Genomic DNA, 26,202 nt, shown 5'->3' on the forward strand with positions numbered 1-26,202 from the left:
AATGTTGCAGTCTTTTGCATCTGTCCCTCTTTTTCATAATGAGATTGCCCATTGCTTTTTGAAGCACACAGTTCTTTTCCAGTGTATTTTACGGATTGCCTCTGTTTGGTTCCAGTTTGTAGCTCTTCCTGAACTGTGGTGATCCTTTAGCCCTTTTTCTTCTACCCTAAAGTCTGTCCATCTTTTATCTGTGTGTGTGTGTGTGTGTTCTGGTTGGCATGGCTTAGGTGCTAGATACTCTAGAAACCCCACGGAGTTTGTAACTGTAAATAAGGACTGACCTAACAAACCACTTTTCATTTATAGTGATATATAATGTGATAAAAATGGGGAAAACAAAAAAACTGCTTCTATGTGAATAACTACTATAAGAACTTGGCATTCTCTGAGAGCATTTAACATCTTACATGATGCCCTCTACTAAAATGCCTTCTCTTAGAGAAGCAGAGTCATGGACTCTCTCAGATCTAGCACCTCATAACATAGGGGGTCCATTCTGGGACCTCACTTTTAGCCCACAACCTCTTAAACCTCTTCAGAAGGCCTGCAGTGGGACCCAAAGAGAGAATTAGGAAATTTGGAAACAACCTTCTAGACATTTGGATCTTCTAGAGGGTCCTTATAATTGCCCCTTCAAAGTACCCAGAAGCCTTCAGGAGATAGCCAAGGTGGGATACTGACTCCCTGAGGTGGAAGAAGTGGTCTGTGAGGGTTCGGAGCAAGAATAAGGATAGGAATGAATTTTAGTAGCTTGGGGTACAGGACGTACTCTACAACCTCATTACTTTTCATTTTGGGCCAGATTGCCATGAAACTAAGTCATTTTGGCTTGTTTCCAATTCTGCCCAGTGGCTGATGAAAACTGTAGAAATAAAGCAATACTACTACATGTAAATAAAAAAAATCAAAGTAAAAAGAAAAGGACTCATGTACAAAAAGAGCTCTTTTTGTTGTATCAAAGTACAGGAAGCAAAAGGAGTATCCATCAGTTGGAGAACGGTTGAATATGTTACAGCGTATGAATGTAGTAGAATATCTTTGTACCATGAGAAATGATGAAAGGGAGGGTTTTAGAGAAACCTGGGAAGACTTGTATGACCTCATGAAGAGTGAAGTAAGCAGATCTAGATGACAGTTTAAAAATTTTTTTTATTTTCAGCTCCAATTTTCTCTCCCTTCACTCCTTCCAGACCCTTTGAGAAGGCAAGAAATATACTACCCATTATACATATGAAGCCATGCTAAACACACTTCTACATTAAGCCGTGTTACAAAAAAGCAAAAGCAAAAATAAAGGGGAAACAGTTATGTTTTATTTTGTTTTTTGTTTTTTTTTTGCTTTTTGGAGGGTGGAAGGCAGGGCAATTGGGGTTAAGTGACTTGCCCAAGGTCACACGGCTAGTAAGTGTCTGAGACCAGTTTTGAACTCCAGTTCTCCTTACTCCAGGGCTGGTGCTCTAGTCACTGCACCACCTAGCCACTCCAAAACAGTTAAGCTTTGATCTGTGGTTAGATCTTCTAACCTCTCTTTGGGGAGGGGGTTAGCACATTTCATCACGAGGCCTTTGAAATTGTGAATATTTGTGTTAGGCAGAGTAGTTAAATCTTTCACAGTTGATCATTAGTGGTGTACAATATTCCTGTTACAGTGTACAATGTTATACTCACTTCACTTTGCATCATTTCATGTGAGTCTTTTCAAGTTTTTCTGAAACTATCCTATTTGTCATTTCTTATAGCTTAATAGTATTCTATTACAATAATTTACCACAACTTGTTCAGCCATTTCCCAGTTGATGGGTATCCCCTCAATTCCAATTCTTTGCCACCACAAAAAGAACTGCTGCAAATATTTTGTGTATTTAAGGCCTTTTCCTTTTTCTTTGATCTCTTTGGAATACAGAACTAGTAGTAGTATTTCTGGGTCAAAAGGTATGCACAGTTTTATAGTCCTTTGGGAATAGTTGGAAGGTCAATTTATGCAATAACTTGTGAAGTTATCTGTAATAACATTGTAAAGAAAAACTGTCTTAAAATTCTAGTCAATACGTTGGCCAGCTAGAAATGATTGGTTAGAGGTGCAGAATGAAACAGGTATTTTGTCCATAGCCAAATTTGGATTTGTTTTGCTTGATTATTATTGGGGAAGACTTTTTTTGAATTTTAAGGAAGTGGGGGGAGGAGAATCTAGAGATAGTTGATGCCCCAAAAAGGGAGGAACAAAACTTCAGAGCATATTTTTTTTTTTTTTGCTTTTTGGAGGGCAATTGGTGTTAAGTGACTTGCCCAAGGTCACATAGCTAGTTTTTCGTGTGTGTGTTAAGTGTCTGAGGCCAGATTTGAACTCAGGTCCTCCTGATTCCAGGGCCAGTGCTCTATTCCCTGTGCCCCCTAGCTGCCCTGAGAGTATTTTTTTTTTAAACACATGGAAGACAAGTTTAGAGAACACAATCAGGATGTCTTTGGAACCACTGGGTTGATTTTTTCATATATTTGGATAAAACAAGGTATATGTAATAGTCACAGTTTCACAGTCTTTTTTTTTCTGTTCTTTGCTTATGAAAATGTTCATGTTGTTGTTTGGCGCATTCAGAATAACAAAAAATAAATAAAAAGTAATTAAAAAAAACAAAGCTTGTTTTTATCATTGTTGTTCTTTGTTGTTATAAGCTCTGCTCAGTTTCCCTAGGATTTTCCCTTATGCTTTCCTGACTTCCTTCCTTGCTACTTTGTACTGCAGAAGGTGGCTTGGAAGAGATGGTGGAGGAGCTAAATAGTGGGAAGGTGATGTATGCTTTCTGCCGGGTGAAGGACCCGAACTCCGGCCTCCCCAAATTTGTCCTTGTCAACTGGGTATGTAGAGCTTTGATTTCCAGTTTTCTTTCAGAATTAACTCCTGCCTGACTTCCAAGATTGGCACATTTAGGGGGGGAAATGCAGATTCTGAAGAGATGCTGTGGTTTTTGTATAATCCCTAAGATTGAGAATTTTCAGTTTTAACTGACATGTCACTGATCTGCCATCTAATTTGTAGCAAATCGCTCTTTCCTCTCTCTGCCCAAGTTTTATCATTTGTAGGTGAGGCAGAAGGAATATTTGATTCCTTAGACCCTCTGTAAATGTTACCAGAGAGAAAGAACAGAAGAGGGTAGCACATCGAGATTATTAAAACCAGCAGCAGGCTAATTTAGGGGTAATATGAGAGAACTCTCATGTCCCTAGGATTCCATGCTAAAAGCTTCATGTTGCCAGTGTCTCCTGCTTAATTTGCTCTCTGGCAGGGGGTTGGATTAGGTGATCTAAGGTGGCAGCCTTTAGCAAAGATTTGGGTCATTATTTTGCTAGGGAAAAGTTTCTAATAACTGCACCTGTCTGATCATGGAATGAAGTACCTCACGACAGAGTGAATTTCCATTTGCTAGTGGTGTAGAGCCAGAGACTGTCAGACATATTGGAAAGGGCCTTTCCCTGTTGGATAGAATTGGGCCAGATGCCTCCTGGAGTCCTTTATAGCTCTTGGATTCTTTAAAATGGGGGGGGGGGGAAGTTTCCAGCTTCTTCCCTGTACAGATGAGGAAGAGGGGGACTTGCCCAGTGTCACCAGGAAGGAGGTGACGAGCAAGGACTCACGCCCTTTTCCACTGTGCCCCAGGCTGCCTGCCATAGATTGATGTGAACTTTTCCTTTGAGCCTTGAGCGGTGGTCACTTGAGATTTTTGCTTTTCTCCTGCTTTGGGGTGGGATTACTCTGGAGCAGCTTGTTCTCCAGTCAAGGGTCAGGCCCAAAGGTGAAGCCGTCACTCCTTGTGTTGCAGACAGGTGAAGGCGTGAATGATGTGCGGAAGGGGGCCTGCGCCAACCATGTCAGCACGATGGCCAGCTTCCTAAAGGTAAAAAGGCGTTACTTAGGAGAGCACTCTGAACGCTAGCTTCTTTCTGCTAGCCTGGCTTGACCACATGACTCCTGCCACTGTTTCCCAGCCTCCTAGGTATATCAGACTTCTCCCTTTCCCTTGCCCTTCACAACACCAATTGGTGCTGAGTTTTTTCAGCTCTAACTCTGAAGTGTTTTTTACATCTTCCCCTTATTTTAAGTCAAATCAACACCTACTAAGTACCTGCTGTGAACCAGGGACTGTGCTGAGCTCCATCCCTGCTCACAAGGAGCTCCCATCCTAGAGGAGAGATAGTTCTGTACTGAGAAGATATGCACAGGAGTTAGGCACTACATGGAGGATGATTGGGAAAGACTTCTTATTGATGTTGGAATTTTAGCCTGGGAGCAGCCAGAGAAAATGCCTGAGATTGGAAGAGGGGTAGCCAGGGGCCAATATCACTGGGTCACAGTACTGGTAGGAGGAGTGGGGGCATTTATGTTCTCACTTTCATACTCTCAAACCAGACCTAAATTGCTTCTCCCCTTTTTACGAGGCTGCCCCTTCTAATCCATTCTGTCTCTGCTGCCAGACCCCCTTCCTAAGGCTTAGCTCTGAGCACTTCCGTTGCCTACCAGCAAACCTTTGGTGACTCCCCACTAACTAATTGAGCAACTTCAGGTTCTTTTCTGTGGTTCCCAATCTCCGCTTGTCTTCCTGACTCTCTCCCATTGCCCTCCTGCATGACATTCTGTGACTCTCAGAGGGCCTTCTGTCGCACACTGACTGTACTGGGAGACTTTGGATACTATATTACAGATAAAGATAAAATTGAGAAGTCATTTTGTTTATTATAAATTTGTATTCAACCCAGGGTAAGTGTGGTTTAAAGACCTGGCCTTGGGGCCAAGCAAGTGTCGGTCCAGTCTGCCCTCTAACATATGCTCATTATGGGACCTAGGCAAGTCACTTGAGTGTTGTGGGATGCTTCCTAAGACTAAGATGCAGAGATGGTTACTAGAAAGAGTGTGTGTCCTTATTCAGGAATTTCCTGCATCGGTGACACCACAAGTCCATTTTTTAGTCTTAGCTGGCTGGCATACATACTATGGTAAACATAGCATTTGCAAAATGTGTTTATTTTAACTTGCCTATTGTAAATATGGACTAAATACATGAGATGTTGAATTCTCAAAGAATTCAACAAAAACGCCTGCTTTTATGGTTGGGAATTTCCCAGCATTCCTGTTGTATTACTGGCTTAAACATTCAGTGTGCCCTGGTTCCTCCCAACAAAGAATACTGTGCCTTGAGGACCATTGCCGAGAGCTGTGCTGCTTCTGACCAGCTCAGGCTGCTTTCTGCTCCTCACTCTCCCCTTGCACACCTTTGTTCTCCGGGTCTCTTTTTGCCTGAATACCCCTGCTCTGATCATCACCCGTCAGAGCCTACCCGACTTCATGGTCTCTCTCAGAAGCCGTCTCTTCCCTGAGAGCTTCCGTGATCGCCCTTTCTTCCTCTGGCCAGTCTTTGTACCGGACGTGCTTGTTCTTTTCTCTCTGTTACAGTTTTTAGCTCTTTGAGGCCAGGATGGTCCTTTTCCCTGTCTTCCTTGAGCCAAACTACCCAAGCAGTGCTAAATGAATGAAAAAGAGGCAGTGTGGCATCGTCAGTCAGCAAAGATTAAGCACCTACTGTGTGCTAAGCACTGTGCCAAGTGTTGGGGACACAAAGAGAGACAAAAGGCAGGAGCTCCCAGTCTAATGGGAAAGACCGCGAGCAAATCAGCGCGTACAGACAAGCTCCATGTAAATGCCGCAATAAGAGAGAGAAGGCACCGGCCTTGAGAGGCATTGGGAAAGACTTCCTGTAGAAGGCGGGATGTTAGCTGGGTCCTGCAGGAAACCGAAAAGAGGAGGCGGAGATGAGGAGTGTGCCAGGCATGGGGGATAAACAGAGAAAATGCTCAGAGCTGGGATAGGGAGAGTCTTGGTGGAAGAAGACCTAGGATCAAGTCTTGACTCTGACCTATACTGGTTGAATGACCCTGGAAAAGTCCCAGCTCTCAGGGCTCTGGGCAGCTTGTCAGACCATCAGATGGAGGGTGGCTGACTGCTAGGATAAAGGGAGTTTCCTCACTAAGGATTCTCTAGACCAGTGAAGTCATAGGTCCTGCCCCCACCCCCCACCTCCTCCACTCTGATGTTCTCTTTAGTTCCTTGGTAGCCACTGGCTCTTGGTGGCCACATTCTGACATCAACACTCTTTGGAAAGGCACTTGGCAGGCTTGTAAGGTAATCCATGGCAGAGTTGGCATAGCTGGTTAGAAACATTTTCTGCATAGATCTTGAGAGGGCAGATGTCCTTGACCATGCCATCATCAGGACTTCCCCACTGCTTTCTGTCCCTCAGTGGTGCCATCTGTGAGGTGAAAAAAACAGTATTTCTACTAAATATATAGGAAAGATAAAGTTGGTAAGGGGGGGAAGGAGGGTGTAAGTGGTTCACATTAATTTCCTTAGATTGGGAGGTCTTTGAGCATGTTTGTTCTCACCAGTCCTTTGTCCTGTCTCCCTGTCCTGGGGCATCACTGCACCACCCATCTCAGTTCCTTTACTGTGCTGTTCTGGAAGCAGGAAAGTGGGGACAACCCTCTCAAAACTCCATCAATGCTGTTTTCACTGTCATAATTGGGGTGTCATAGAAGGTGGGAAGTGTTAACTGTCAGCTGACAAAGTTCTCCCAAGTTTATGGGAACATGAACATTTGAGTGAGAAACCAAGAAGGAGGCCAGTTGTCTGGGGGAAAGGCCATGAGGGCTAGAGATAAAATAAGGCAGTGGAAAGGGAAAGAAGTGATTACATGCAAGAGATTCTAGAGTTAAAAGTGAAAGGACTTAGCAACTGTTGGGACTATGGGGTGCGAGATCAAAAAGAAGTCAGAGTCAGCCTGGGTGACTGGGATGGATACCTTGTGGACCTCCCCTTCCCCCCAATTATTCACATAGTCAGTCTTGTCCTGTATGCTTTGTTGTTTAAAATGGGGTTCTCCTCTGGGAAATGAGCATTCACTGTTGGCTCTGTATGTTGTGAGATGGGGTGAATGAATGCCCACTGTCCACTTGGTGGCTCCAAGTTGTTCATCTGCCTGCAGGGGGCTCACGTGACCATCAATGCTCGGGCTGAGGAGGACGTCGAGCCAGAATCCATCATGCAGAAAGTTGCCAAAGCTTCAGGGGCAAACTATAACTTCCATAAGGAGAGTAGCCGCTTCCAAGACTCAGGCCCCCAGGCACCAGTGGTGAGTTCTTGCTCCAGGGCCAGTATTGTCCTTGCCAGGGATTTATTGCATGAAGAGAAGCTTGGAGGAGGAGGGATCCAGATGACTAGATGTCCTGGCTCCAAACCCACTTAGGACAGATCTGCATTCAGCTCTTCTTAAGAGGCTGCTTTGATACTGAAACCTTAATGACCTGATGAGATCTGTGTGCTTCAGGGGATGCTGGGACATGGCCTTTGTAACATGACATGGTACAGCACCTCCAAAGTGAGGAGATACTGACCTTGGCAGTGTGGCAGATTCTAAAAGGGAAGGCAGGGAGGCTGAGGATGAGAGGAGTCCTGCTGTATCTCCTGAACCAGGCTGCTTGTTCTAGCAGTCTTTATTCTAGGTGTTGGTGTGGTTTCCAAACCCAGATGCAGGAACTCTTGTTATTTACCATAGCATTTGAGTCTAATGCTTGCTGGCAGTAATCACTCTTGCCTTGTTGGACAGCTGAACCTTCTGTAGTAGTAACTTTGGGTGGAGATAAGGTGATAGGCTAAGATGCCTTGAAGAAGCCCAGTCTCCTGTTGGCTGTGGTGTGTGGAAATGCCCCACATGTCCCTGCAGTCTAATGCTCTGGCCAGTGCAGAGCCTCCTCTGTCCTGTTCCATACAGTTGTGGCTTTTTTATGTGGGTTGCACATGGTTGTGGTGAGCCTGGCTCATACAGGCCTTCCAAGGGCACATACACTGATGATCCTTTAGGTGAGCTGAGCCAGCCCCAAGGGGATTTTGGGTCCTTTCTGGCTTCCAGCTCTGTGGGACTGGAGTAGAATCATAGTGGGCAGATCAGGGAGGCTAATAAGTTACCTTTTACTGCTTTATGTAGTAGAGGACCCTGGCATCCTCTTCTCCAGGGTCCTGTTCCCAGGAGGAGCTTGATGTAAGACATTTGAATCTGACAGTACTTGCCATAAGACCTGAACCTCTTGATTTAAGGAGAAATTTCTGGAAGTGAGGTCATTCTTTGATTTTGTCTGCTGTTGGATCCCATGTCTGAGAGGCCTTGGAGGCCTAGTTTTCCTTCATGGTCCAGGTCATTGATGAAAATTGTCTGTCTCTCCACAGGGCTCTGTCTACCAAAAAACCAATGCTGTGTCTGAGATCAAAAGGGTTGGTAAAGACAGTTTCTGGGCCAAAGCAGAGGTGAGCATTTGGGGTAAGGATCAGGTCTGTAGCAGTCTTCATTCTGAATGATAGTGAGCTAGAAATGTGCTTGAGGGAAAATGGAGGAATCAGTAGGCCTAATATGAGGAGCCCTGTGTGTGTGTGTGTTGGGGATACAGGCAGCTAAGCACCATCTGGCCTTCCTGGTGACCTTGTGCAGAGAGAGGACAGTGGAATGGGCTGAGTGGGAGGTGGCCACAGGCCTGAGCACTCGCTTCTCCCTGTGCTGGAGCTGCCAAGGACCTCTAAGGGTCAGTGTCATTGTCCCTGCAGAAAGATGAGGAGAATCGGCGGCTGGAGGAGAAGCGACGGGCTGAGGAGGAGCGGCAGCGGTTGGAGCAGGAGCGCAGGGAGCGGGAGCTGCAGGAGGCAGCCGAGCGAGAGCGGCGCTACCAGGAGCACGCCCACGAGATTGAGGCCCAGAGGTTGAGGCTGGGGCCACAGTCCTGCTTTTTAGTTTTTAAACTTTTTAAGTTAAAATGTTTTCTCTCCCTGCCTCCTTCCACTTTCTCCCTCACTGGGAAAAATAGAAAACAGCCCCTGTAACAAAGACGTAGTCAGAGTGATGTCCACATTGGCAGCATTCAGAAAATCTGTTACCATCAGCACTGAGTCCATCTCTGCTAGGAAGCGGGCAGCATTCCCTCCTGGGGCCTATGGCAGTGCAGGTGGTCTTGGCTCTCATCAGAGTCCTGGAAGCTTTCAGAGTTCTTTGTTTTCCTGGTTCTTCCTTCACTACACCTCAGTTTCTCAGAAGCCACCTCTTTCCTCATGTCCTGTCACAATTGTAGTATTCTGTGACATTCACATCCCATCATTTGTTCACTGTTCCTCACCAAGTTCTCTCCTGTCTCTCTCTCCCCTTTTCTCTCCCTCCCCCCTCCTCTTTCTCTCCCTCTCTCCCTTTCTCTCCCTCTCCTTTCTTCCCCCGGCTGTGAGCCTTGCTGTTCTCTTTTGCCTTCAGAGAGGATAGCTAGCCCTCTGCTCCTTAGTGGGGGTTTCCCTTCAAGTACTAGCCAGAGGGTTTCTCAAGCAATGACATCTTAATGGGAAGGGAGGGTCAGGGTTAGCTGGAAGTAATAGATCTGACTCTTATATTGCTTTTTTTCCTTTTTACCCAAATCACTTGCTAGGAAATATGAGCAGGAGCAAGAAAAGATTTCAAAGGACCAGCAGGTGAGGATGAGTTTGCCTTTGGCATTTGAACCCTTCCTGCTACCTTTCACTTGAAATGAGTGACTGGAAGGCCTTGAGTGAGGGGCTCAGGCCGTGAGACTTGGGCACAAATCCATTGGGAGGGCAAGACACTGAGCTGTGGCCCTTTCTCAGGCAAAATGAGGGTTAAATGGGGGTAATCATACTTTGACTGCCCACTCCTCAAGGGCATTGTGGGAAAGTACTTGGTGAATTAGTGCTGTGCAGATGTGCCCAGGCAGTTTGTTTTCATGTACATTCCCTCTTCCCCAGGAGGCAGCATCTCATCGAACAGCAAACCCACGTGATATTTTTAAGCAGAAGGAGAGAGCAATGTCCACGACCTCCATTCCGGGCTCTCAGCCAGGTGAGAAGGGGCCGTATGGCTGCATTGGTGTGAGTATTGTCAGGGAAGGCCAATGGGCCCCTAGCTCACATGTGGTGGGTCAGGGAGGAGCCAGTGGACGCATGTGGCATGGCTCATCCTCTTCTAGACTAGGGCTTGGGGGTCAAACCCAGGTAGAGACGGGCTCTCACATCGACATTTTCTGTGTTGTTTTTTGTTTTTGTTTTTTTTTTTGTTAAATATTTCCCAATTACATTTTCATCTGTTTTGACCTATACTCAGCAGTGTTGCAACTGCAGTGGGCCCATGAACTGTGTATTTGACACCTCTGTTTTAGAGAATAGGACTGTAAACTGATAGTCTTGAGGCTCCTACAGAGATATTTGGCACTGCCTTGGGTATATTCTGAATGTCCTTTCTGGCTTCTGTACAACCATATATCCTGAGATGCGAATTGGGACAGCCCAGCAGGCAGCCTTTAGACTTGACGAATATTGGGGCTTTTCTGTTGCCTCCTGAGGTAGTAAGTTCCTTGTCACTGAAGGTGTTCAAGCAGAGGCTTGATGGGAGTTATTGCAGAAGGAATTAATGACATTAATTAGGGGACTAGACCAGATAACATTCTAAGATGGCTTCTGACCCTTCTGTATGTCCTGGTGTGCCCATCCTCCTGTCTGCTCCTTGTCCAAGCCTCAAGCCCTTCACACCTTTCCAGAGAGGGGAGGTTGACAGTGTGCTCAGAACCTGAAGTCCCTAAGCCTTTGGACCCCACAGGACTTCAGAATCAAGGCTGCCTCTTGTCTTAATCAGGACAGAGCAGATCCCCAAGTCTCACTTTTCTATGGGATAATTGTCTGGCAATATGCAGGCAAGTGCCTTGGGCCTATAGCCGTCATCCCTCATCCATCCCTCTGCCCCCTTCCCCTACTCCCAAACTACATTTACTGGCCTCGAGGGGTTTCTTAGGAAACAGCAGGGAAAGGGAGTGAGATCTCATTTTTTGATATCGTTCAAGAATGAGAGTTTGGCCCTGGGATGCAGGGGAACTGGGCTTTTTCTGAGCCTGACCTTCATTTCCTGTGTTTGTGCACATTCATATAGCTAGTCACTCAGCAAACATTTATTGAGTGCCTGCTGTGTGCAGACCCTGGTTGAGAGAGATAAAAAGTTTAGGTAAGAAGTGGTCTCTACCCTTGAAATTTGTAGTCTAGTGGGGGGACAGCTGTGGTATACATTATGGCTTGAAAAGGGCCTTTAGAGAGGACCAAAGAAGGAGGCCTGAGCAGGAAGTCCATTGCTAACTGGGGGTTCAAAGGAATATTCCTGGAGAAGGGTTTCATTTGAGTTGAACTTTAAAGGGTAGATGAGAATTCAACAGGCAGAGGGTGGGCAGGGCCCCAAGATGGGTACAGTGTATACAGCAGGGGGCAGAGAGACCAGCTGAGGGAAGGGACAGTGGTGCTGGGTTGTGGAGGGCTTTGAATGCCAGACAGGAAGAGTCTGAGCTTCACTTGGAAGGATGAGATCTCGGACTTGTGCTGTAAGAATGGACGTTTTAGATGTCTAAGGAGGCGACAGCATTTTCCAGATGCGTCAATGAGGCTTGCTTGAAGGTGGTGGCTGTGGTAAATGAGAGGAGAGAACAGCACAAAATGGAAGCCCTCCTCCCTCACCCCACCATTCCAGAGATAACCTTAAGACTTTCACTGTGGGAGTCGGCCATTGTGGTGTCACAAACACAAATGGTGTCAGAAGAGACTAGGTTTAGGAGGAAAGCGGAGATGGGCTTTGGACAGTGCCAGGGGGTGTGCATCTGGGGAAGCAATCTGGCCCTCAGAAAAGAGGACAGACCTAGAGGCTGAAAGGTGATCGAGGTCATGAAAATAAAAGATCGCCAAGGGAGAGAATCTAAAGAAGCAGGAGGACTAAGGCCTGAGCCCACATGAAGAGCTTGGGAAGAGTGTGAAGAGCCTTCCCAGAAGCCCGGGGAGAAGGGTCCAGGGTGGAAGAAGGGAGAGCCGCAGGCTTCGACCCAAGAGAACCTGAGGGCCCCGAGGCCTGGGCCAGGCTGGTGGAGTCTGGGGTCAGGAGGTCAGTCAGTGGTGGCCTCTTAAGAAGTTGGGGGGAGGTGGTGGGGAGGAAGAGAGAGAGAGGGAGGGAGGGGTAGATGGACAGACTAGGAAGGGGAAGAAAACCTTAGAGACAGTGGAGAGGAGGAGGTTGGGAAGAATTTAACTCAGGCTAGTAGGGGAAATGAGTTTTATTGAGGAGTGAGAATAGGTCCAGTGTGGTCCTAGTGAAGGAGGAGAGAGGGTGATGGATGGGCCAGAGAAGGCTCCCCTTGGGGAGAACCACTGCTTGTGTCGGTTGCAGAAGGAGGATGGGTCATCCCAACAGTGTGGAGTGGGAACGTGGTGGGGGGGCAAGAGTACTGTGAAGGAGTAACTGACTAGTCAGCATCAGCAAGGGTCCATTTATCTCAAGGCTGATCAGCATTCATTAGTAGTGGCATTTATTTTGAGGACTGTGCATATATCTTGCTCTATGTGAAGTAGTAGTAGTAGAATTAATTAGACATCTGTTGAGGACTAGGCCACCACCTCTTACAGATGAGGAAACTGGGAGCCAGAGGTGTTAAGTGATTTTCCTAAGGTCACACAGGTTTTGGAAGTAGGATCTGATTCCCGGTCTTCTCCCAAGTCTGGTTCCTGTCCATTATATCACACTGCCTCCTAGAAAGAAAATGAATAGATAATGAGGCTTCACCTTGTTTGATCTTCCTTTCCAAATTCATATTTGACTGGATGTGTCTCACTGTCTGATTTTCTAGGCAAGATTCGGAGCCCCTTCCTGCAGAGGCAGCACACCCAGCCAGAGGTGTCTATTACAAGAGAAGACACCCCAGCTTCCCCAGAGCCTACAACAAGTAACTCTCTTTACTTTTTGTGGAAGGGTGGTGACAGAAGGTGTCTGTCTTCTGAAGCAGCTTCCAGGCCTTGGAAGGGAGTGGGAGGAGGAGCGCCTGGGTGGTCTGCCTGATAGAGATACTTTGTTCTTAGATTTCCCAGTGCAGCAGGGCCCTGGTGCTGCCCCTCCTTCTCCAGGGCAGGTGGAAGAAGAAAGCTTGTATGAGAAGCCCCCAGAGCAAGATAATCTCTATGAGGAGCCCCCGCAGGTTGATGCTTCCGCATTTTCTCTTGGGAATCACTGTCAAAAGTGGTGTTCAGTTGGAGCCCCTTTGACCACACAAAGACCATCAGACCTGGCAGCTTTCCTCTGCTAAAACAGGAAGGGGGAGGGCAGTAGGGCAGTGGTAATAAACTAGGACCTGGCATTTTGAGTGGGCTGAAGAGGATGGAGGGGAGGGCACAGCAAATCCCCAGCCCTCGGAAGACTTGTCCCATCAACCTGCCTGTACTTGGATGCTCCTGCCCCTCCCTCCACCTTACAAGTCTTTCTTGGGCAGTACTAGGAGAGAGAGGTGAGGGTGGGCCGATAATACTGCTGGAAAAGAAGCCATCTTTCTCCTTTTTCCTTCCCTGACAGATAGAGGAAGAGGCTGCTTATGAGTATACTGACCACTACAAGCCGGGACCAGAACTAGGCCAGAAGGGCCTCCGTGCTAGGGCCCTGTATGACTACCAGGCTGGTAAGGCCTGCATGTGTGACCTGTGCCATCTGCCTGGCCTGGGGGGAGGGGGGCGGGGGCATGGTGAGAGCCACCTGTGTCACCAGAGGAGATTGGGGTGGGAGCAGGAGTGCCTGGGTCAGGAAGAAGAGGAAAAATTACTCTGTATGTACACATGCACATATGTACACAGATAGACACACCACATATATGTGTGTTTGTATATATGTATGTATAATGTGTAGCACATTCAAGTTCTCAAAATGCTTTTATACCTATTACCACTTCTGAGCTGATGAGGCAGGGCACAAGTATCCTGGCTTTGCAGATGAGAAAACAGACCCAGAGAACTGAACTGCTTCTTGTCACTTAGTGTCCCTGACTCCACTGAAGTAAAATCTGGGGGCTGGTATTACTTCTCTCCACTGGGGACAGTGGTTCTGTGAAGAGTCCTAGATGGGGGTGGGAGGAGGCTGGGGCTTTGTCACGGGGGGGGGGGGGGCAGCAAAGTGGTTCAGTGGATAGAGCACCGCCCCTGGAGTTCAAATCCAGCCCCAGACACTTGACAGTGGAATACATGAATTAGCTCTGTGACCTTAGGCAAGTCACTTAACCCCAATTACCTTGCCTTCCCCCCTTCAAAAAAAAGAATCATAGATTTGCTTTTTGTCCCTACTTTAAAGGTCTTTGATTTCAGCCTTGTGGGCGTCTCCCCATAAACACAGCTCAGAGCCTCTCAGTTCTTTAGTAGATGGTCTTCCATGGTCCCCAGGCTGACCATGAGCCTTTGAATTTAATTCCTTGGTGCTTGGAGGACAGTCTGCTGCTGGCTAGGAGCCTTCCCAGCTTGCTCAGGTTTAACTGCCAGAATCCATGCACTGCTGCTCCAGGCTTTAGAACTTGGGGTCCTCTTTGAGCCCCAGGGAGGCTAAGGGGACAGCCCTGCCTGGCCCATGGAGTTGGCACCAGCACTGCTGTACAGCGGGGCTGCACTCAGGCTCTGGGGACCCTTCTGCCTCTCAGCCTACCATCCACGAACCTGAAGAGACCTGCCAGGGGCTGGGGCTCTGGGGGTGCTGAGTGGGGAATGAAGAGCTGAATGGCCTGGCTCACAAGGTGTCCCTGAGGCTGTACACAGTGTTTTTGCTCTGCTCTCTTCTTCCAGCCGATGACACGGAAATCTCCTTTGACCCTGAAAACCTCATCACGGGAATTGAAGTGATCGATGAGGGCTGGTGGCGTGGCTATGGACCAGATGGCCACTTTGGCATGTTTCCTGCCAACTATGTGGAGCTTATCGAGTGAGGGCTGCCCCTCGCTGGGGCTCTGGACTCTCCAGGTCATTCCTTCACTCCACTGATGAAGCATGTTACCTGCCCTGGAGGTTGGGGGCTGGGGCAGTACTGCCTGACAAGATCCATTGTGCTAGGGATGCCGGGGTGACTTCTAAACACTCCACCCCCACAAGACTTTTTTTTTCTGAAGTGGTGAAGTGACCCCATTCAGTGCCTTTCCAGGCTTTGGGGTCCCTTCTGCTTGCCTATAGTTTGGTCTCCCCAGTTACAGCAATAACCTGGTGATTTCACATCCTCAGAGGGAGGTCTGGGCCCGTCTGATCTGCCAGTATCCCCTAAACTTCTATCCCTGTTGGTGGTGATTAAGCCAAGCCCTCTTCCCCTTCATAGCCTCTGAGCCTTCCTGGCTTCGGAGGGGAGAAGGAGCTGTGAGTGTCAGGCCCCTGGGGAGTCTGGCCCTCTCTTCATTTTCCTCTTGCTTTTGAGCGGTGATGGTTGCAGCGCTTGTTACTAGAGACCTTTTGGGTAGAATGAGTTTAGGAAGTATTTTTATTTTCGTATATGACCAAAACCAGTCTGGGTTACTGTGGTTTGGAGGCAGTTTGGAATTTTGTTTTGGGCTTTTGTTTTTTTAATCTGCTGCTCTCTCCATTCCATTCTTCTGTTTCCTTGGCCCCAGTGTGTGTGGGCCAGGGTTAACAGCCTGCACCAGTGGAGTACATGAATCAAATGTGTGGAAATTTCTACAAACATGATACACCCTGCAATGTGATTGTGTCTCTGTGTCTTGTAACAAGGACCTTTTCTCCCAGTATGTCATTTTATTTAATAGACAGGCCATAGGAACTTGGGCTCATGAGCACTTAGATTTAAGAGCTGGGTTCATCACAGCCCTCCTCCCCAGCTCTGGCTTCTCTCCATTCCCATTCCATCCCACAGCTTTAGGCAAATAAAAACTAGCCGCTTTCCCCAACAGTGTGATGACCTTCTGCCAGGGAGATGTGAGCAGTGGGGTGATCTTGAAACATTTACTAACTGGCACCTCTGAGTGCAGTGTACTAGGTGTCCCTCAGGTGTTGGGGTTGAGATCACCACCACATTCTGGGACCCCACTGTGTTCTGCCATCGACTGTTAGAGGATTAGTTCCCTGTTGAAGTGGGCTAGCTCCTTCACATTCTATGTTAGGCAACTCCCCACCCCGAGGTGGGGAACCTCTTCAGGCTTCAGCAGATGGAGGAGAGGTATAGGGTATGCTGATGGTTCATTGGAGTAAACAGCCCCAGACACAGGGAAAGATGAGAGTTTCCCCTGGCCCTCCCTGCTCCTGCAGCTTCTTTGTGGCTGCCGGGCATGGCCGAAGCTGCTGGGGTCAAGACTGGCCAGGGCTGGTTTTTAGGGGATGTAACTGATCAGCAGGTGCTGGGATAGTGTCCCCAGAGGCAGAGTTGAGAGTGAGATGCCTCTTGCTTCCTTTCTGCTGACTAGCTACTGAGGGCCTTGTCCCCATTCACCATCTTCCCAGCTGTGCCCAGGGCCATTCCACAAGTGTTCCTGCCTCTAGCTCTTGCCCATGAGTCAGATACCTGCTCAGACTCGACAGGATGAGTGGGTGGAGGTGACTTTATTGTGCACTTTGCTTCTAGGCTCTCACTTGGCCTTGCCCTGGGCGGCCACAGCCTCCATGGCCTTGCGGACTGTTTCCTCATCCCCAAGGAACTGCATGGGCTTGGTGGGCTTCAGCTGGTCATCCAGCTCATACACGATGGGGATCCCAGTGGGCAAGTTGAGCTCCATGATGGCCGCGTCTGACATGCCTGTGAATAGCAGGGGAATCAGCAGTGAGTCTACTGCTTTGTTCCTGACTTCCTGCCTCCTGGGAATTGCCCAGGAAGTAGTGCTGTGGGGTCAAGTCAGGAGCATTGATTGGGCCCCATGGAATGGATTCCAGTGACCTTTATAGCCTGGGCCAGCTGGCCTTAAAGCAAAGCCCTACTCCACAGCAAAATCCTAAAAAGTCAATGAAGAAAGGTCATGGCTGAAGAAGTTAGCATTAAGTGCTCCTGTGCTGGGGGAGGGGGTGGGATGGCTCATCACAGTGGCCTGTCTTGCTCTGGGTTAAGGCCTAGGAGCTTCCTCTCACCTCAAGAGCTGGAGCGTACAGATGAGGAAACTGAGGACCATAGATTTGAGGTGACTTGTCTTTATGTCTCTGTGGCTCTGAACTCATGCAGGTTCGGGCCAAGCAGTGGTTAATTCTTGGGCTAAGAGGAGAGAGGCTTCCCCCCCCCCCCCCATGGGAAGGGCAGGGAGCTGCTTTTGGAAACCTGAGCCTGTCCTGGTCTCATGCTCTCACATCTGCCTGGAATAGCAACATGACCTTTAGCATGGGTGAGGACCCAGCAGTGGGCTCCATCCACAGTGTTCAGCTCGGGAGACAGTTCTGGAGCTCTGGCCCCAAGGCACCTGCAGCTATCCCCATCTACTCCCACCCATCCCCACTAAGGTTTAGGCATTGGGAATACAAAGATCATCCTTTGTGGACCAGGAAGGGACCTTAGGTAGCCTCTAGTCCCACCCCCTCATTGTGCAGATAAGGGAACTGAGGCCCAGGATTTGTCCAGCTCTCGTTTCCTCTGCATGGTGATTGGTGTTCTGGAAGACTGCAGAGGAACAGAGGTGCCTTTCAGGGAATGGGTATGCTTGCTCCAAGCTAGGATTTCAAACACTTCACACAAAGGATGGAGGAATGAGAGGAAAGCTCAGGAAAACTGGAGGTTGAATGGGGCTGGAATGGGGAAGGTCTTAGGTGTTAGGGTGAAGCCTAGATGGGATATCTAGATGGTGACTGACCAAATATACCTGGAATTGTCCCTAGCCTCGTTACCATTTATGTTTATTGTTGCTTGTTGGTGACCAGAGCATCTGGGGAGGTGGGTTCCCTGTGTGAATCCCTATGGGTTTGAGCACCTGACCCCCCCCCCCCCAGCTTCTGCTCACTGAAGGTTATAATTTGCAATTTTGCCACTGCTTCTTAAGCAGCGAGGCATGAAAAGAGCACAGAGAGACCAGAGTACTTGTTCCATCCTTGTCCCTAACTGTTTAACAGTGAAAAAAAAAAGCCACGCCCCGCTGTGGGTCTTTGTGCATGTGGGTGTGTGTGTGTGTGTGTGCACGCGTGCGTGCGTGTGTGTAAAAATAACTCTATTCTCTATCAGAAATGCCCCCAAGTTCCTTACCAGTGGCTGGGACCTGTTTACAACTCTGGACCTGTAATGTTGTGCTCATTTGTTCAGAACCTGTGCATCTCATCATCGAAAGCTTCAGGAATTGTTGTTTCGTACAAGCTTCTTTGCTATCTGCCTCATCATATTCCCAGAGCAAAAGAGAAAAATTGCAAAAAAAGCAGGAATTCACACTATTTAACCATGAAGAGTTAAAAACATTTCATTTACCCGAGATGCTCTTCGTCACTGGAAGGGTGTCTGTCCATCTTACTTGTTGATTTGTGAATGATAATTCCCCACCCAACTTTCTGAACAAAATCAAGAACTCATTCCAAGTAGCCCCTAATTTGGTACAGTATACCGGCTTTCCGGTTCTCCTGGCATGACAATCACTGCTTTTGGGGCACATATAGTGTAGTGCAATTTGGGTATTGGGAAAGATCTGTTGTGTCCAAACAATATCCATAAAAATAAATTGATAGCAGTGCATTTTCAGCAAACTTAGGCCAGATATAATATATACCTTTCTTACCTTCTGAAAAGCTTACTGTATGTAAGTCAACTGGTTAAGTTCTGAGTTACTATACACTGCTTTTCTGAGACCCAACTTTGGGCTCTCAGACACTCGGATTTGAATACAGTTAGGAAAAGGAAGACCTCAACATGCCGCCTTATTTACTCCATTCTGATGGTCATACTCATCCTGAGGTGTGGAAAGAGAAACCGTGCTGGAGAAAGGAAAATGAGAAAATTTTTCAGGGCACAAATAACTCGGAGTAAGAACAAAACAATCTTTAAAAACCTGAATTTCTAGTGCAATAATATTACTTCTCCCTTCTTCACCTGTCACCAGAGTACCTGTCCCAGCCTTCTTTTCCTATGGTGATCTCTGCAATTTTTTTTTTTTAATAGCCTTTTCCCCTCTGTTTCAGCTTATTAAAGTTACGTTTTCAATTCTTAGCTCACTTCATCTATATGGGCTTATTGGTTTGAGGCAAGAAGCCTGTGGGACTGGGCCAGAGGGTTTTATAGGTATCATAAATATTATTTCCTGGGTGCTTATTACCTGTAGTTAGTTGAAAATTTTAGGAAAAAAAAGACACGTGGAGAGTAAACCTTCCCTTGCTACCACTGTTTTCTTCCTACCACATTGCCTGTCCAGCATCTTTCTCACTCCACGCTGATGTAGGATGACTGCAGGACATCAGACTGATCTTGGTAGGAAATTAAATTCCAACCTCAGGCCGAAAATAGGTGAGGCCAGATTGGTACCTTCCCTCTCCAAAAAAGTGGTCGTACACTGGCATTTTCCAAGGGAATGCTTGCAACAAGCACTTTAATAACAGCAGAACAGATGGCACTTGGAAATCCCTCTCTGAAGCACAATTGTGAATTGAGATCTACGTTTTCAGGAGATGGCTTATATTATTGTAAGAGCAAACCAGACCCTGCCAAGTGCTCCCTACTTTGCATTAATACCAAGTGAAGTCTCAAGGAACTGGAGTTGCCAGTATGTTATCTAAATCAATGGGGGCATGCCTAGGACAGAGATGCCCCCACATTTTTGGCCCAAAGAGTGAATAAACTGCATAGAGGTTAATTGTAGTCTAACACTTCTCAATTTACAGGGAAGAAAGTGTGAATTACACCTGCCAGGCAAGGCTAGGGGTTGCAAGCTGGCTGGCTGCAGGGTAATCTGAAGTGCCTTGGTTTTGCCCTATCAGCTTTTCCAACAACTCACCAGCTGCTTCTCATGTTTATTTCAAAAGGCCCACAGGGCAGCACACTATGAGAATTCTATTAAAAAGAGCCTGCTCTAAGAAAAAAGTGGGAAGGATGGCACATTTATGCCAACATCTGCATTTCCCTCAAAGATGCCTGAGTAATTCTTTGGCTTTAACTTAAAAAACCCCATCTGGTTAATGGAACTTTTCACCACTCCAAAGGCTCAGTTATCTCTATTTTGAGTAAGCTTTTAATTTGCCTAAGGGAGCAACAAATAAGATTCCACCTTGAAATCACCACTTTCTTTAAAGGTTTCCTTCATTTCTTTTTCAGAAGTTGGCAGGCTTCTAGAAAGGGCTGGAAGGGACCTTAGAGGTCCTGAAGAGTTAGAGATTTAAGGTCACACGGGTAGTAAAGTAGCCGAACTGGAATCTGAACCAGGTCTTTGATTCCAAATCTGTCCCCCTCCCACTCAACCAACACTCCCTTTCCAGAGTGTCCACGTTACAAGACATTTAGAGACTGGATCACAGATGGACCCTTTTCAAAGACATAAAACCCACCCCGTAGTGTGGAGGCCAGAAAACAGTGAAAGTCTACTAAGTGCTTAGATCTGTTTTGCATTAAAAAAAAAAAAAACCAAAAACAAAGGTCAAAGGATCACAGATTTAGTGCTGGAATAGACCTTAAAAGGTCAACCCTCTTCTCTTTGGATTATCCTGAATACTGTGCATTAGGGGTTGGGGAGCTGCTTTTGGAAGGGTCCTCTGAGGGAACTGTGGGTAGTTTCTGTATGTGTGTATGTGTATAATTCACCACCTCTCCTGCACCTGTCATAAGCCCCATCACCAGTAGCAGCCACTTCTGCCTACCTGGGGTGTTTTTTTTTCATCTATAAAATGAGAAAATTGGACCACATTTTTGCTAAGAATCATCAAATAGAGCTGCAAGAAACTTGAGTTAGTAAAAGTCGTAGACCAAGAGCAGAAGGCGAGACCCCTCCTTGGCCACCTAATTAGGAAAGAAGTGGCTTCTTGTGGTGACCTCCTGAGCAGGACAGACAAGATCTAGCCTGGTCTCAGCACGCTGGATCCTCATTGGGGGAGGAAGCTGCTATGGAGCATATAAGGAAAGATTTCCTTTGGGGGTTGTGGATGGGAATCTCTTCAGAGTCCACCCAGGACTCCTTGCCTCAGGTCTCATCTGCCACTGGACGGGGTTATGGAAATAAATGCCACCAAAATTGCATCCTTGGTTTTCTGTTCCTTCCCAAAGGTCATGGGGTAAGTGACAGCTGAACCTTGAAGCACCTACATGAAAGAAAATTGCAGCCTGGCCTAAGCTTTGATCCTTACAGATGAAGAGACTGCAGGGAAAAGCCTGTGCTCTGTCATTGTGAGCATCCCAATGTGAGGGACATGGGGGCTAAAGGAGAAGGCAATGGAGGGCTGGGGGGGGACCAGCTTGTCTGAGCTGGACTCATATAGCAAGTGTGCCTGCCAATCAGACCATGCTTAAGTCTTTCCCCTTCCCCACACTCCATCCTAAATCCTTTTTTTTTTTTTCCCTCCCACACCTCTCCTTTGGGATTGCAAACGGGTTCCATGAGATGAGAAGTTCTGAGAAACCCAGGAAGGAAGAGGATGAAAGGCCTGCCTTCTCATTTCCAGGCTCTGTCAGACCCCAATCTGCCAAAGCAGCCAAGATAAAGGATGGGACTTCTTGAGAAAAACCTCTCATCTCATCTCACACCCAGCCCTGGCCACCCCCATCTCTCAAGCCAGACCACAACCTACTGTGCCCCCAAGGGGACAAGACTTCAGAAGGCCAGTTCCCTACTGTTGCCCATTTAGGGGCTCTGGGGCAAACTAGGCACTTGCAGATGTCAGATGTCTGTCCCTGGCTGCTCATTTGTGACACTAGCTGGTGCTTGATTTAGCAGTCACCCACCAACTTCCACTCTCCCCACCCACCTGCACTCAGACTCTTGAGGGAGGGTCCTGGCCCTTAGGAGCCCCATGACTCTGGGGCTGGAGCTCCTGGTCTCTTTGAAGCCCTTAAGATAGGGCCTAGAGAAGCTTCCCCACCCTTGGTAGAGGCAGCTTTTTTTTTTGTTTTGTTTCTTATTCTCACCAATATGTCCAGGTCATTTCCATATAGGTATCATCACCCCATCCTTACACATATATGGACGTGGACGTCCATTCCTCTCCTCCCCACTCCCCTCAGGGTGGGGGGAGCCCAACTCAACCTGGGTGGTGGTCACCAAAGGGAGGGCTAGGGGGAAATGGTAACTGCTGTCTCTGGCAAAATCAGAGAAGCAGATAGTGTCATGGTGTCAGAACACAGGAGCAAAGAATGTTACCACTGGGGGAAACTTGGGAGATCACTTAAGAATATCCAGCAATGATGAAGCACTGGAAAGTCTGATTTATACTTTTCCAACTGAAAATAATCATAGTTAGCATCTGTATAGTGTATTTTTACTAAGAACTTTACAAATGTTATTTCTTTTGATCCTTACAACTATTCTGGGAGATAGGTACTATTTTACTGATGAGGAAACTGAGGCAGGCAGGGGTTAAGTGACTTTCCCAGGGTCACATAACTAATGAGTATCTGAGGCTGGATTTGTACTCAGATCTTCCTGATGGCAGGCCTGGCATTCTGTCTACTGTACCACCTAGTTTAAACTTCACATTTTACAGTGTTACAGAGGCGGCCATGTTGTTCAAGTACAGAACATCTGTTGGTAGAACCAGGGGCTAGAACTCCAAATCCCAAGCCAGAAGTCTTTCCTCTATAGCATGCTCCCGCAGGAGGCTAGAATCTAAGGTCTAGAGCTAACGGGACCTTGGAGCCCAACCCCCTCATTTCACAGTTAGGGAAATTGAGGCACAGAGAAGCTTGAGTCACATGTGTAGCAGCCCTAGTCCCTCATTTCCCACCTGTCTAGTCGCCTATCCCCACCCCACCCCTGCCCCCTGAGCCTTGAGGTCCAGGCTCAGCTGACATAAGAAAAAGGGTCTTCCCTCCCAAGGAGTATGTGGCAGTGACAGGTGCTGCCGAGTTCTCTAAGGGCAGTATGAATTCATTGGTCTCCTAGCCAAGCTGGCTGGTTCTGGAGGGCAGGCCCAAGAGCACTAATTCACTTCTCTGGGCTCCTGGCTTCTGTGTATCACCCCCAAAGCTGGCTGGTGCAGGCTATGAAGGGCATTCCCCACTGTGGGCCACATCCCATCCTGGCTAAGTTATCTTCAAGAGAAATCTGTACAGGCTGATTAAGAACCGAGCATCTGGAGTGGGGATCAGGCTCTCTGCATGACCTTGGCTCCGTGGCTCTCCTATTTCGAAGGTGGGACTCCCAGGGAGGAGCTCAGGCCCAGGCTTGGGACCGGAGGACATTGCAGGGTAGCCACAGGCCAGCTCCCATCGCCAGGGACAGAGTCAATGAAATCTTACCTTCCAGGTGCTTGACTATGCCTCGCAAGCTGTTGCCATGGGCAGCAATGAGAACTCTCTTCCCAGACTTGATCTGGGGGGCGATTTGCTCATTCCAGAAGGGAAGGGCCCGGGCAATGGTGTCCTTAAGGCTCTCACAGGTGGGCAGCTCCCCAGGCTTCAGACCAGCATAGCGCCGCTCCTGTTGAGGGGAACAGAGAAGGTGCCCAGGATGCATTCCTAACCAGGGGGCCCGATGCTTCCTTTTTGCAAATCATTCTCCAGCTAATGGTCCTCACGCTGCCACCCTCCTCTTGGCCTGGTTCCGCGCATCCCCCTCTCACCTTGCTGATGACTGCATGGTAGGGGTGTGTCTCATCCATGGGTGGGGGTGGGATGTCGAAGGAGCGTCTCCAGATCTTCACCTGCTCCTCCCCGTGCTTGGCGGCTGTCTCTGCTTTGTTGAGGCCCGTCAGACCCCCGTAGTGGCGCTCATTCAGGCGCCAGGTTCGCACCACGGGCACCCACATCTGGTCTATGCCATCCAGGATGAACCAGAGGGTGCGGATGGCACGCTTCAGCACCGAGGTGTAGCAGATGTCAAACTCCAGGCCGGCTTCCTTGACAGCCTGGGCTCCACGCTTGGCCTCTTCCTTCCCCTTCTCGCTCAGCTCTGCGTCAAACCAGCCACAGAAACGGTTTTCCTGGTTCCACGTGCTCTCGCCATGGCGGACGATCACCAGCCGGTGGGTGGGCATGGCGATGGCAGTGGCGGGCAGAGCAGAGGGGATGCGGGCAGTGGAGACAGCTCTGAAATGCAGCTGAGCACAGTCTGTTGGCCAAGTGTTCCTGGCTTTATGACGCTCTGACTCCACCCCTCCCCCCTGGACTAATTGCCAGCTGGCATTCTGGGCCTGTGGGAGGGGGATGGACAGTGGCAGGTGGTCAATGGTCTTGCAGGAAGGAGGAGCCCAAGGCTGGCGAAAGGGAGCCAGTCTCAAAATAACTCTCGAGAGTTGACTCCAGTGACAGATCTGTCCAAAATAAGTCCTGGGCTGGGCTTCTTGCCCAGGGACTCCCTTAACCTGAGTCAGGGTCTGGGGGCCTCCGGGCCTGGGGCCAAGTGGCAAGATGACCTGAGTTTGGGTGTAAAGGTGAGGCGGGCCATCTGAGGGAATGAGTGGATCCTGGGGGGCCATAGTGGCTCCTACCCTCAGAGCCCTAAAGCGTTGGGGGAGCGCCAGGAGGCCTGCTCAAGGGGTAACTTGAGGGTTCTAGATGTCTCAGGCTTTCTGATGCTGAGGCCCCACACTCTGGGCTGGCATACGCCTTGATGGTAAGGTATGGGCCTTCTGGGGGGGTCTGTAAAAACAGGGGTTTCCCTCCCAGGGCACCCAGGAAGCTGGGTTGGGGAGGGGGTTCTGGAGACCACAGGCAGAGATGGGCAAAGGTGACAGTGCTGTTACCATGGGGATGCACAAATGCCTTGTCCCAGCTTGGGGGGGAGGGGGGTGGCCAGGTAGTGGGGGTGAAGAAGCCTCCTCCCAGTCTGTAGAAATAGGCCTTAGGCCTCAGGGACCTCACTCGCCTAAGTTCTGATGTCCCAAGTGTAATAGTTTGATGAGTTAGTACTTGACGGCTGAATCGTGACTCTTCCATCCCCAGGGTCTCCCTCTCACACTGACCAGTGACCGTGGCCCAGCCATCTTTTTCCCTTGTACTAGCCCTGGACCAGTTCTGTGCCGACTCCTACCTGCCCTGCCCATATGCTCCCAGAATCACTTGGTGATCTCATCAGCTCCCAAGGATTTAATGAACAATTCTCAAATGCTACTTCTCCTGCCTCAGTCTCTCTGCTGACTTCCAGCTGTCCAGCAGACATTTTAAACTCAACATATGCCAGACAGGAACCATTGTCTTTCCCCCAGACCTCCCCTTGGCTCCCTCCTACCCTGTTCCTGTAGATGGCCATCCTGGACTCGGCACTCTCTCCCCTCCCCTCACACCCATATTCCAGATGGCTCCAAGGCCTGTAGATTTCACCTTCCAAACATCTCTAAATCTGTTCCCTTCTCTCCTCTGACCCTGACATCCTCCTGCTGCAGACTGGCATCCTCTCCTTCCTGGACTCTTGTTAACAGCCTGCTGCTGAGTCTGCTTGCCTCTAGCCTCTCTCTGATCCATCCTGCATTCAGCCACAAAGGGACTGTCCTGAAATGCAGGTCTGACCTCGTCATCCTGCTACACAATAAACTCCAATGCCTACCTATTACCTTTGGAATCAAATATGAAATCCTTTGTTTGTTGTTCAAAGCCCTTCCTTCTCCAACCACTTGTCCTGAAAACCTAGAGAGAAGAGAGTACCCAGGAGATGACCAGCTGGGATTTGAACCCAGGACTCCCTGATTCTGAGGCCAGGTATCCTTCACACCTTTCTAATACTTTCCTACACATGAAAGTTATCAAAGCCCTTGCCATTCTTTCCAACTACATTGCAAGCTGCTGGAAGGTACAAATCTTGACCTTCCCACCATGTCTTGCAATTCCCCAAACAGAAACACCTATTATGTTCAAGGCCTGGTGTCCCTACCTTTGAGGCAAAGGGAATCCATGCATATATAAGGTAAGTAAATTTACAAGGTAATTTGAAGAAGACAGGTGGACCACCAACATGGGCTGTGTGTATAGTGGCGGCGGTGGTGGAGGAGGAGGGCAGAAATCTGGGAAAGCTTCCTGCAGGAGGGAGCATCTGAGGTGAAGGAAGCAACAGATTCTATGAGGCAAGGATGAGGAGGAAGTTTGTCCTAGGCATGGGGTGTGAAGATGGGAAATGAGAGGCTGGGTCTGGGGAGGTACTAGCTGGCATGGTGCAGAGGGTGGGGGCACTTTCTAGGAAGACCTGGGTTTGAGTCCCATTAAAGATACTTTCTAGCTGTGTGACCCTGGGCAAGTCACTTAATTTGTTTGCCTCAGTTTCCTCAAC

General features: G+C 48.4%; 2 protein-coding genes across 3 annotated transcripts in view; one reads left to right on the top strand and one right to left on the bottom strand.

Moving 5' to 3' along the window:
- DBNL (drebrin like) overlaps nt 1-15,600 on the top strand; it is a 28,444-nt gene extending 12,844 nt beyond the window's left edge. Inside the window, exons 3-13 of the mRNA XM_069087571.1 lie at nt 2,741-2,853; nt 3,816-3,890; nt 7,029-7,175; nt 8,267-8,344; nt 8,639-8,790; nt 9,499-9,541; nt 9,833-9,926; nt 12,736-12,831; nt 12,965-13,080; nt 13,452-13,554; nt 14,699-15,600. Coding sequence (XP_068943672.1) covers nt 2,741-2,853; nt 3,816-3,890; nt 7,029-7,175; nt 8,267-8,344; nt 8,639-8,790; nt 9,499-9,541; nt 9,833-9,926; nt 12,736-12,831; nt 12,965-13,080; nt 13,452-13,554; nt 14,699-14,838 — 1,157 coding nt within the window. The 3' untranslated portion in view covers nt 14,839-15,600. The remainder of the gene's footprint in view (nt 1-2,740; nt 2,854-3,815; nt 3,891-7,028; nt 7,176-8,266; nt 8,345-8,638; nt 8,791-9,498; nt 9,542-9,832; nt 9,927-12,735; nt 12,832-12,964; nt 13,081-13,451; nt 13,555-14,698) is intronic.
- LOC138160808 (phosphoglycerate mutase 2) lies at nt 12,502-24,433 on the bottom strand. Of its 2 annotated transcripts, none has more exons than XM_069087573.1 (3): nt 23,564-24,433; nt 23,241-23,421; nt 12,502-12,637 (listed from the first exon to the last, which is right to left on the bottom strand). In XM_069087573.1, exons 1-3 carry the CDS (start codon nt 24,416-24,418, stop codon nt 12,621-12,623), a joined length of 1,053 nt encoding a protein of 350 aa, XP_068943674.1. In that variant the 5' UTR covers nt 24,419-24,433; the 3' UTR covers nt 12,502-12,620. The 2 variants fall into 2 exon arrangements, with proteins under 2 accessions (XP_068943674.1, XP_068943673.1); XM_069087572.1 differs by lacking the exon at nt 12,502-12,637 and adding an exon at nt 16,432-16,643.
- Between the last annotated feature and the right edge of the window lie 1,769 nt (nt 24,434-26,202).

This window comes from Petaurus breviceps, unplaced genomic scaffold (assembly GCF_028583685.1).
Source record: "Petaurus breviceps papuanus isolate PSGF00001 unplaced genomic scaffold, PetGlider_PUasm1.0 182, whole genome shotgun sequence".
NCBI lineage: Eukaryota > Metazoa > Chordata > Mammalia > Diprotodontia > Petauridae > Petaurus > Petaurus breviceps.